General features: G+C 58.2%; 1 protein-coding gene across 2 annotated transcripts; it reads right to left on the bottom strand.

Annotated features, from left to right (window-relative positions):
- Positions 1-416: 416 nt before the first annotated feature.
- On the bottom strand, positions 417-10,812 carry INSIG1 (insulin induced gene 1). 2 transcript variants are annotated; one of them, XM_008156442.3, is made up of 6 exons: positions 10,670-10,812; positions 9,823-10,260; positions 6,649-6,773; positions 5,428-5,594; positions 5,073-5,172; positions 417-2,158 (listed from the first exon to the last, which is right to left on the bottom strand). In XM_008156442.3, the coding sequence occupies exons 2-6, from the start codon at positions 10,232-10,234 to the stop codon at positions 2,129-2,131; spliced, it is 834 nt and encodes a 277-aa protein (XP_008154664.1). In that variant the 5' UTR covers positions 10,235-10,260; positions 10,670-10,812; the 3' UTR covers positions 417-2,128. The 2 variants fall into 2 exon arrangements, with proteins under 2 accessions (XP_008154664.1, XP_054582649.1); XM_054726674.1 differs by lacking the exon at positions 10,670-10,812 and adding an exon at positions 10,528-10,611.
- Positions 10,813-11,210: the final 398 nt, after the last annotated feature.

The following is an 11,210-nucleotide window of genomic DNA, read 5'->3' as shown; positions in this document are numbered from 1 at the left end:
GACCTCCGCCGTCCCCACCCGTCCACCAGGTTTCAGTGGGAGAAGTTGTGTGAGACGGAGGAGGCACTGTGTTAGGAAATGTATTAGGCCGAGTAGGAACAGGGAAAGGTTTTCTCTGCTCTCACTGAAATGGAATGCTAGTTCACACCTAACACACATTTGACAAAAGCCGCGCTAAACGCCGCGTGATGGCTGGGGGGTCCTCAGCATCTTCTTGGTTCTGAGGGCCCCAGGGCTGCTTTTTGGAAAATTAGTGTCAAGAGCAGTGGCCCCCAGCCCCCTCCGGCCGGCCCCGTCTGGAGCAGGTCCTGAGCCCGGGGGCGCGGATTCCCAGTGGAGTCCTGGTTCCCTGAGGTCAGTCCATTCCAAATTTTAACACCACCTCCCCTTGTGAAGAGAAACCCATCAATACAGGGTTGGTTTTGAACCTTTAATAGACATAAAAAAAGAATGCAAAAAGAACACAATGCTGACAACTGAGTATGACGAGGACCTCACTGGCTGCTCCTGGTGCGGGCACGCTGGTCACACACGTGACTACAAACTTGGGTCACTTTGGTTCATGTACTCGCTGTAAAGTATTGGCAAAGGAAGTCTCCAGATTCACATTTTTTGGCCACATTATTTCTAAGAGATACAGATTTACTTCCAGCTGAAGAGGAAAAAACACTAGTTGTTTGCCCATCATCAAATATATTTAGATTCGATGACTGCTTTCAGATAATGACTTCCGGTTTTCACAAAATGCTGGCGTCTCTGCTGAAAAATCTTTGCACATTCTAATCATTCATCTTCAGAAAATGTATAGGGGCTCATTGCAAAGTTCAGGACAATCCCATTTTCCTCAACAAAATTCTCCCAAAACAAATCAACCATCGTAACTTAGAATCTACTGTAAGAGCTCCTGTTCCAGACAACCAAGATCCCGGGCAGCCGAGGGCCCAGGCCTGCCCGCCGCCCGCCGGCTTCTACCGCAGGAGCCTTTAACCAAGCTGCTTTCCCAGAATTTAAACCAAAAACATGTACATTTCCAAACACAAAAGAAGATAAATTTGTAAGTAAGAGTTACGTTTACTGAAACCCAATAACTGGAGAGCTGAAAGGAGCGGGCTCAAGTGGGCATGGCAACAGCGACTTCCCGGGGAGGAATTATTGCTGACCTGCCTCCATGCAGGGCTGAAATGGACGGAGAACTTCTAACATCTCACTCGTTAAAAAAAATAAATATAGAGAATACAAGGCTCAGATCGGTTTTCGTCCACATTGCACTTGAAGGACCCGATGCTCGCAAACCGGGCCCGCGTGGCCTGCGCACTGGGCGGATGACTGTGCTCGCCACCACCTCAGCACAGTCGGAAACACGAGTGTTCGAGCAGGGAGGACGCATGTTCACCAGGCAATCACAGACTGCAGATCCCATAGGGCCGTGGGAAGTCCTCTCGACGCCAGAGCATCGAGGAAGCAGCAGTCCGGCTCATGGAGGCGGAAACCCAGGGCAGACCGACTTCATCCACGTGTGCCCTGCAGAGCTGCCCTCTCACCCCCTCTCAGTGCGACTGTCTGCCCCGGACGCTGCGGCTGCGCGGGGCTCCACTGGGCACCGCGACCCCACGTGCGCCACAGAGCGTGATGGGCCTTGTGTCCTGACCACTGTGCGCGCCCTGCTGCAGCTCTTTTTTTTACACAACCCTATTTTAAAATCTTTTGGATAAATATCATTCCTATGTCATCACACTTGCCTTTGTTAAGCACCTGCAAGCTCTCCACTGTGGGCAGGACCCCAAACCAAGAGCTGGGACTTGGGCTTTAGTTCAAGGCTTTGTAATATGGCAACTTGCTTTTTATGAGATAAACAGCATGGAACGCTCGGAAATGGCGCCCGTGGCCCCCTGCCTCTGCCGGGTCCAGGGTCTGCAGGGCAGGGCAGGGCAGGGCAGGTGCGAGGGAGCTGAGGTGGCATCTCCAGGCGAGCTGTCCCCTGTGCACCTGCTCATCTAAACGGGCGGTTTCCCAGGAGTCCCGGGTGAATCACCGTCTCCGTGATCCCGAGGGAAGATTGTCACTGTCCCGTCCATGCCTGGGTGTCAGTGCCACGCCCGGCTGTCCCCCAGAAGCAGTGGCGGGAGACTCAGTCGCTGTGTGGCTTTTCGGGGACGCCCTACGAGAACAGAGAGACAGAGTGAGTAAAATGAGCCCAGTGCACACAGAGCTACTAGCGATGGGGCGGACCGGGAAGGTGAAGGGGGAAGTCCCATCCCGGGTGATGACGCAGACGGGAAGCGGGAACGCCGGCAGGGGACATGCCCTCGGCCCCACTCGGGCTGCCTGGCTACAGGCCCAGACCTCCTGTGACAGATGCGTAAGACGCCGGGGGACCGTGTCGTCCCCCAAGGAGGGCTGGGGGCGCAGACCTTTAGGAAGTGGCCATCTGAGAGCATGAGATGGCAGGAGGAGGAAGGTCTGCAGCAGCTTCAGCCAGAGGACCCAGAGCGGAACTCGCACCGCAACCCGCCGTGAGCCGGGCTCACAAAGGCTGACACGTGGAGGGACCGGGGCTCGGAGGGGAACTAGAGTGAGAGCACGAACGGCCAGCAGGAGTCGGCACCAGCCCAGACAGATGCGTCTGCTCACGCATCGTGCCGCCGAGTGCAGGGTGTTCAGTGGCGAGAGGGCGGCGATCGTGCCGCAAGCCCAGGACCCTCTTACAGGCGAGTGACCGGTGTGTCCTCCATCGGAGGCGCAGGGCACACTCACGACAAGCCCAGCGCCAGCCCTCTCTGCACCCACTCGGGCCAGTGGCTGTCTCTCCGCCTTTAAAGCGGGGAGGGCAGTTCCTCCCGCCGCCGCCGCACGAAGCCACGGAGGCCGCGGTCAGCTGAGGGAGGCAGAGGCCGCATGGCCGCGGCAGCTGGAAGCCTGACCTTCTTTGAAAAAGAACTTTAAGCTGCTAATAGCAACAGTTTCAAACCCTCCCAGAGCCTGCGGCAAACCCAGGACGGGCTTTACACACAGGCTGGTGGCAGTGCCACAGAAGCCACTGGCAGCACCAGCGAGGCAGAGCCCGCACAGCGTGGCGCGGCAGCTCCTGCACAGCAGTGACAGCGGGTCCGCGAACAGCCCCCTTGTAGCCCAGGGAGCTGCTGGGACCTAACCGTGCATCGACCAGCCTGTGGTCAGACAGACTCCCAGGTCGTGGCCCTCAAAGTCGCAGAACCTGTCGACAGTGGCAGTGAGGACCGACCAGACTTCTCCACGAGGGGGGGCTGGGGAGGGGGCACCTGGGTGAGGACAGAAAGGCATTTGAAGAGGACAGGACGCAGCGGCCACAGAAAAGAATCGCCATGACGACGGACCAGCAGGAGCCCATGGTGACAGTGGACTCGGCCAGACCTGGTCGCCATGCTGAGCATGGTGCCCACCTGGGGTCTCCACCTGCAGACCTCGCCTTTGTCACGGTCACAGCCTCACACCTGGCAGGTCCGTTTCACACCCAGAGCGCGCTGTGATCGCGCCCGGACCCCTCCGAGCCAGGCCTGTTCCTCGTGTCGCCCGTGGAGTGCACAGGGCTGTGAGGGCGGCTCCCACTGCCGACCCGCCGGGTGACACGCCCCATTTCTAAAGAGTGACCCCATTTTCACAAACACAATGACGTACAAAAGCTGCTAATTTGTTTCATTTCTCCGAAGAAAATAGAGATGTAGGCTCACTATCCCAACTCCCTAAGGAGAAGTGTCACTTGCTCTTTCTGAAGAGGCCGCTTCATGCACAGCCGAGGCCTCCTGCTGCCACGAGTGCCCGTAAGAGAATGGGCACGGCCTACGGTTGGCCATCCCGGGCGACACCCAGACCTGCGGGACCGGGCGCCGGGCCTCGGTGGCGGAGGCCCCGATCTGGCGGGTGGAGCGGACAACCACCTCCCGCTGTGGTTTGGGGGAAAGCCCCCCAAACAAAAGGTGCCATAAGAAACTGCAGTGCGGCAGGGACAGTCGCTGCTACGGAGTCTCCACTTTCTAACACGACCCTTGTTGTCAGTGTGTTTTTCATTCTCAGCCCCGACATAAAGTTCCCTGCATTCCAACTGGAGTCTTGTGCAAGACAATCCGCTTCACCATGCGTCTCTTTGCTGCAGCGGCAGCACGCATTTCAGAACGGCTCTCCGTGGCCCAGGAGATGGCAAGAACCAGGGAAAAGCAGCCTCCTCCGGCTGACGTGGGTGGGCTTCCTGGGGAGGGGGCTTCGGGCCGAAGGCCAGAGTGGGAGAGCGAGCTGGGCCGTGACTTTGCCACGAGGAGGGAGCAGCTTCCAGAAGCCTCACGGACACCTTGGGGGATGGAAGGGAAACCAAAGGCCCAGCCAGCACCGAGATGTCCTGTTCTGAGAATACCACACGGGGACAGAGAGCAATGTTCTGAGCCAGCCTCTTCTTTACCTGAGAGCACTGGTCCTGCTGAGACTCCAGCTCCTCCTTTCTTGGCTCTTGAGTCAATGTCCACACTGAAGTTTCTTTGCAAAAAGTGTTCAGATGCTTATTTTAACTACCGAGAACTGCCACTGTGACCCCGACTTCGTTTCCTGCTGGCTCTCAGCACAGCTGTGCCAAGGGGACTGGCTTCTTCCTCTTACAGGAAGGACAGGCTGTGCCAGGTGGGGCCACCTCCTGACGCCGAGCCGGGCCCGACCTGGCACCCGCAGGTGGGCAGCCTCGGCCTCGGGCTCCGCCTACCTCTGATGCCCTTTCCCCACGTCACCTGCACCCTCGGAAGGAGGGAGGACACGCACGGCAAACCACCCTCCGCTGGCCTCAGCGCGGTCTCTGCGCGTGGCCGCAGGCACTGGGCCGCAGGAAGTCAGGGGCCTGTGACCCCAGGGCTGCGCTGTGCTCTCGGGTATCGGCACCCTTGTGACTGAGCAAAGAACTAGCTGGGCATTTTTTTTAAATATACGCTTTTCTCAATAACTGTTGCTGCCGAGTCTCAAGGAGACATCTGTCAACACACAGAAAACGTTCCATAAAGCAGTCCTCTGGAGCTGAGAAACTACAGGGGCAGCTGCCAATGTGACACTTCACGTACCATGGCCAGCTGTCGTCCTATGTTCCCAACCGTCACACCTCCGGAGAAGAAGATGCAGGGCAGCCAGGAGCGGATGTAGAGGAAGTCTGGGGAGGTGTACCTGCGGGCAAAGGAGAGAGGGGCTGAGCCAACCGCCGCGAGTCCTGCAGTGGGGCCCGTGGTGTTAACATCAGGACGCCCGTTCCCGCTCCCGCGTGGTTTCCCTTCACAGGACACTGTGGGCGGGGCATGTTCAACACGGGGCTCCGCCACGAGCAGCACTTCTGAGAACGCCGTGCCGCGCCACGGCTCTTCGCATAAATAAAATGGGAGCGTCTCAGCCAGGTGGCGGGCTGGCACCTGCGGCCATGCTTACTGGTAGACGCCGTTATACACCAGCAGCTGGGTGATGAGTGTGGCGAGGAAGGCGATGGTGATCCCAAGCCCAAGGCCGCTTCTCGAACGGTCAAACGTCCACCAAAGGCCCAAGGACAGGGCCGCCAAGGTCAAGGAGAGCTGAACATTATTGGCAAAATCCAGCTTCTGATGACGGCAAGTTAAGGAAAAGTTAGTGCTATTTAATAAGATCAAAAACACAGAAAACCCCAGAGCCCACACGTGTTTGTCTTCTTGTGCACATAATTCTCCATCACAACAGCTGCCCAGTGAGCTGCAGAGAGGCGGTTGGATACAAGGGTCCCGTGAGCAAGGCGACCCGAAGCTTCTATGAGGTCATTGGTCACAAACTCAACTTCAGGCAAGCTTCTGGAAGCCGTATGTAAAATTCTGCTGCATTTCAGCCACAACACAACCTATTTTGGTAGTAAGTCATCTTCAGTCCTGTTCTTCTTTCTCGTCTTATTAGTAACTGGAACTGTGAGTGCTCTCCTCGACGTCTGCGTGAGACCCTCTCAGACGGCGTTCGTCATCACGCACTCCCGCTGGCGGAGCGCACAGCTGACTCCACCACAGCTCTGCTTGCCAGCCGGTGGCAGAGTGCACTCGTCAGAGCTAAGATATCTTAGAACAAGCACCTTTCAGTGGCAGCTCACATCACACGGGGGAGCAGATTGAGGAACTGGTAGCTCTGAGAATATCTGTCTCTAAGATTGAAAACAGACTCCCGAGGAGCCATAAACCTTCTGAATCCTGGGATACTATGGACCTTCCTCCTAAAATGCACTTATGTTCCATGTCATGCGCTCCACCGGGGACCTGGGGACCGCCGGGCACTGCCGTGGTCACGGCCAGGCCTCACCTCGGCCTTCTGGGAGAAGCCCAGCAACAGTGACCCTGTCACCAGTGGTCAACGGGCCGCAGGAACCAGGTCACCACAATGCAAAGACGGAAAGAACAGACTCCGAGGAAGGAAGATACTGCCTTGGGCAGGGTCTGCACCGTCTCTGGAAATAACCTGGGAAATGCACCGGGAGGACTCGGGGCCACGCTAAAACCGGGTGAGTGTAAACTAAGCGACAGGCTTTAAAATAAACACGTGGAAGAACATGGTCCAGACTATCAGACAGCACACACTCACCCACAGTAACACACACAACTGAGGAGAACGCTCCGGACACGCACGCTCACGGAAGGATACAGCGCTGGCGTGGTTGATGCCCACGAACACCGCCACGCAGCGCATCACGCTGGCCCACTCCCGCTTAAACTTGTGGGGCTCCCCAAGGTGACTGTCGATGCAGGGGTACAGCAAGCCGACAACCGCTGTCAGACAAGAAGAGAACAGTCAGAACGACTTCAATAACATCACATGACCAGTAACAGCCTAAACGACAGGCTCTCTATGTGGCGATTCAGACTACACACACCAGGAGACTGGCCTGCGGTGACGTAATGATGAAACTCAGACTCATTTTATATTATTGTTTTCCTTGAGCACAAACAAAAAAATCAGTTTAAAGCAAAACCAGTCTTTGAGTTACTTAAGCAGACGTGAGCGAAGCAGGGGCTCGGCCACACGGCCTGAGCTCTGCCTGCTCTGCTTCGTCCACCTGACTCCCACCTACACGGAAGGGGGGCCTCCGGAGCCTAAGTCTGACGCTCCTCCAGGGCCAGCGCCGGTGCTGGCCTCACTGCCGTTGGGGTCAGAGGCCCCGTGCCCACAGGCTGGCACTGGGCTCAGTGGTGAGGGTGACAGCCCTGACCACAGGAGGCCTAGAGCACCACCTGTCCCCGGGAGCCGGGCCTGCCCGGTGGGAGGCCGGGGGCCAGGCCTGGAGGCAGCTCCTGTTTGCTTCCTGGTGTGTAAAAGGAGGTTATGTAACAGGAAGCCAGAGGAGGAGCCCGCTCCCTGGGATCTGAGCAGTTAGAAAGTTTTCAGACCCAGAATTTGAAAGCATGAGCGAGTAGAAGAGAATGGAGCCAGGAGCAGGCGTGGGGTTCCGGGAGAGAAGCCAGCGGAAAGCGTGAGGCACGTGGCGACTGGAGCGGACGCACCCCGGGGCGTGCGGGCTGAGGGTTCTGCACGGCTCCTGGCTCAGGCCTGAGGGCAGGCAGAGCCCGGCTGTCCTCCAGGAGGTAACTGCTCTAGGTTCTTGAACGGAGAAACAGGAAACACAGTTCTCGCTAAACTCGAAAATGAAAGACTTTCAGTTTCAATTTCATGTTACATTTCAAGCTCTAATTTTGGAGCTTTGAAAACAGAACCCCAAACTCTGTAACTTACTGCACTATAATTTAACTTTACCTTTTTAAAAAAATATATATATTATTGATTTTTACAGAGAGGAAGGGAGAAGGATAGAGTTAGAAACATCGATGAGCCCTGGCCGGTTTGGCTCAGTGGATAGAGCGTCGGCCTGCGGACTGAAGGGTCCCAGGTTCGATTCCGGTCAGGGGCATGTGCCTTGGTTGCGGGCACATCCCCAGTGCGGGGTGTGCAGGAGGCAGCAGATCGATGTTTCTAGCTCTCTATCCCTCTCCCTTCCTCTCTGTAAAAAATCAACAAAATATATATATTAGAAACATCGATGAGAGAGAAACATCGATCAGCTGCCTCCTGCACACCCCCCACTGGGGATGTGCCCACAACCAAAGGTACGTGCCCTTGACCGGAATCGAACCTGGGACCCTTCAGACCGCAGGCCGATGCTCTATCCACTGAGCCAAACCGGTTTCGGCTTAACTTTACCTTTTAAAATGAAAAGCTAAGTAGGTGAAAGGTACTATGGAATGTTCTCATAATTGTGGATGATGGTCCAAAAAAAAAAAAAAAAAAAGAGGGTTTGAGGAATTGTTTCAAGCATTCCTAGAATTTCCTGAAGCTTCCGTTACAAAGAAAGCAAAACCTTTCATTTTTAAGATTAAGTTTAAATTTTTTTTTTTTTTCCGATTTCAGAGCTTGGGAGAGGGAGAGAGGGATAGAAACATCAATGATGAGAGAGAATCATTGATTGGCTGCCTCTTGTACACCCCACACTAGGGACTGAGCCCAAAACCCAGGCATGTGCCCTGACCTGACAGGAAACGAACTTTGACCTCGTGATTCATAGGTGGACACTCAACCACTGAGCCACACAAGCCAGGCTAAGATCAAGTTTTTGATCCAAAGAAACTATTGCACCAAATGTGTATGGAAAATAGAATTCACATCTAAAGCTAGTTCTTAAAGCAGCACAGCGCATATTTAAAGGGTTTCAAAAAATGAAGCAGGACCAAAGATGAAAACATTGTCCCTCTAGAAAAAAAATATATATATATTGTCCCCCTGCTCCGAAACCAGTGTCCCCACCCCCAGGTGTCCTGGCTGGAACACACGCTCCACTCTGAGCCTCCTGCCTCCCTGCTACCGTGAGTGAGCCTGCTGAGCAGACTCCAGGGAGACAGTAAGAACACTCGCTGGCTGTGTCCCCTGGACACGGTGCTGAAGCTGTGATTCAGTGTCCCCGTCTGTCATACGGAGCTACAGCTGAGCAGGGGAAGCAGAGGGTTAGCCCCAAGCGCATGGCTGGGCGCTCCTCCCCGGGGCTGTGCAGGGAGTTTGCTCCGCCCGCCAGATGTCGGGGTACTCAGGAAGAGGCCAGCCCACTGTGTTTCCACCGGGGCAGAGTTGAGGCTGCAGGAAGTAGCTGACAGGATTTAATTCCCAAATGCTGTGTGCCTGAGAAGTACTATGTGATCTGGGCAGGGAACAATTCAGCATCCTTAGCCAATCAGCTAAATAACCAAAAATTCTACTGAAGAGACAGTCTGCCTGCCCACCGTTTAGACTGAGCCTGTGTTAGGTACTCGGGCACAGGTGCCCACCTGGGTGCACAGACCCCACACTCCCAGCGAGGGGTCACTCTTCCCCACAGGCTGGGGCAGGGCCTGCGCCCGCAGAAGGAAGTAGGGAGGCGGTTCCCTGGCAACGCCTCTGCCCACGTGACAGTTTGTTTTCAGTTACCCGGCGGGTAGCGTGTTTGCACCGGCAGCCAATAGCGGCCAGGTACCGCTGCTCACCAGTTCTGCCGGCGACCAATCGGGGCAGCTGGCCCGGTGACAGCCCTGGCTCCGAAACACTGTCCCGTCCTCGGAGCCCCAAAGTGAGGGAAAGGGCTGGCCCAGCGCTTATCTCCCACCTCATCTCCATCACCGCTTCCTCCCACCTGGAGGCTGGCCTTGGGGGTTCCATGCCCTCCTCCTCCTCCCCCTAAAAACATCAACCCGGGATATGCATGCTTTTCCTCTGGATGGCTCCATTTTCAAATAAATGTTTCTCAGAGCCTGAAAATCACTGAGCAAACAGACATCTTACAAAACAAATTCTACTCACCAGCCGCTGTCCCACAACAGGGAGGGACCCACCAGGCGGAGGAGAAGATGGTGGCGATCACCTCCTCAGGGAACAGGGTGACGTTCCTCTGCACTTGCAGCAGGTTGAGCACGAGGGCGAGGACCACCCCGACGGAGAAGAGTACCAGGCTCCTCTGCAGCAGGTGGTGGTGCCAGCTGGTGGCGTGGCCGCTGCCGCCACCGCGGCCCCCCTCGCCCGGGCTCCGAGGCCTGGGAGCGGGGTCGGCGTCGGGGGCGCTGTGGGCTGCCCGCGGCGAGGGCCCGGCCACCGAGGAGGTGATCATCTCCCCCACCTTGGCCGCCAGCCCTCCGGCGCGGGCTGCCGGGCGGCCTCGGTGCCTGGCGCCCTGAGCACACGAGCAGCTCCAGAAGTGGTCGTCCAGTCTGGGCATCAGTCACCGGAGTGGGACGGGCTTTCCTGGAAGGAAAAGGGGGCCGGGAAGGCGGGGTCACGGCCAAGTTCATTTCCAAGGAACGGGAGACCCACCCGGGAGGCTGTGCTCTCCTTCATCGCCAGCACACCAAGGAAAACTCGGCCTGCCCGGGAGCCGCGGGGACGGGCGCACTGGGGGCAACGGGCGGGGGGCACGGGCTGCAGCGCCGACTCGTTCCCGCCCGCACGCGCCCCCTGTACCCTTAAGTTCCCCAGACCCCGTGCGTGCGCAGGCCGCCCAGGACGAGGTACCGGGGTCCTCGCGGGCGGAGGGGACCAGGGCCGGGCCCACGGCGTCGGGAGTGCAGCAGATCCCACTGGGGTCGGCATCGAAGCCGCAGACCCGACGGAGGCCGGCTGCCCCGCTCCCGGGACTGCGCCGCGCTCCGCGTACCTGGCCGAGGGGCGCCCGCCCGCGGGCTCGCCAACGGAGGGGGTCCCGAGGGAGGAAACGCAGGACGTCCCGGCCCGGACAGCCCGGAGTTGGGCCCGCGGCACACCGCGCGGCTTATAAGGCGGGTGGCGGGGCCCCGGGTCATGTGATCCGCGCCCGCTGCCCCGCTCGTGCCTGGGGGCGTGGCCTCCACGCGCCCCGCCCCTCCCGCGTGCCCGTGCGCTCGCGGTCTGGTGAGGCGGCCGCGGCCAATCGGGGGCGGGCGGCCCATATGACGTCGGCACACGCCACCGCCGGCCGCCGGCTCGGGAGCGCGGACGGACGCGCGCGGGCGCTGGGCTGGGGGGCCGCGCGGGGCTGGGGGGGCGCCGACGGACGCTGAGTGGGGCGCCGAGGACCGGCGGAGCGCGGGTGCCGCGTGCCCCCCTCGTCCGACCCCGATGCAGCCGCGTCCCTCGCCCGCGGACGGAAGCCGCTCCGCGCGGATTCCTGGGCGGCGGGAGGCACGCTGCCGCCAGCCCCCGCGGTCCAGCCAAGGGAA

This window comes from Eptesicus fuscus, chromosome 14, assembly GCF_027574615.1.
Source record: "Eptesicus fuscus isolate TK198812 chromosome 14, DD_ASM_mEF_20220401, whole genome shotgun sequence".
NCBI lineage: Eukaryota > Metazoa > Chordata > Mammalia > Chiroptera > Vespertilionidae > Eptesicus > Eptesicus fuscus.
The sequence above is the reverse complement of the archived record's forward strand: the minus strand, read 5'-3'. Positions and strand labels throughout refer to the sequence as shown.

Excerpts from the sequence above, each read along its gene's own strand:
- INSIG1 (XM_008156442.3), bottom strand. The coding sequence starts at position 10,234 with ATGCCCAGACTGGACGACCACTTCTGGAGCTGCTCGTGTGCTCAGGGC. Across the intron at positions 6,774-9,822 it reads CTGTTGTGGGACAGCGGCTG|CGGTTGTCGGCTTGCTGTAC; the intron begins GTGAGTAGAATT and ends CTTGTCTGACAG. Across the intron at positions 2,159-5,072 it reads TAGGACGACAGCTGGCCATG|GGCGTCCCCGAAAAGCCACA; the intron begins GTACGTGAAGTG and ends CTGTTCTCGTAG.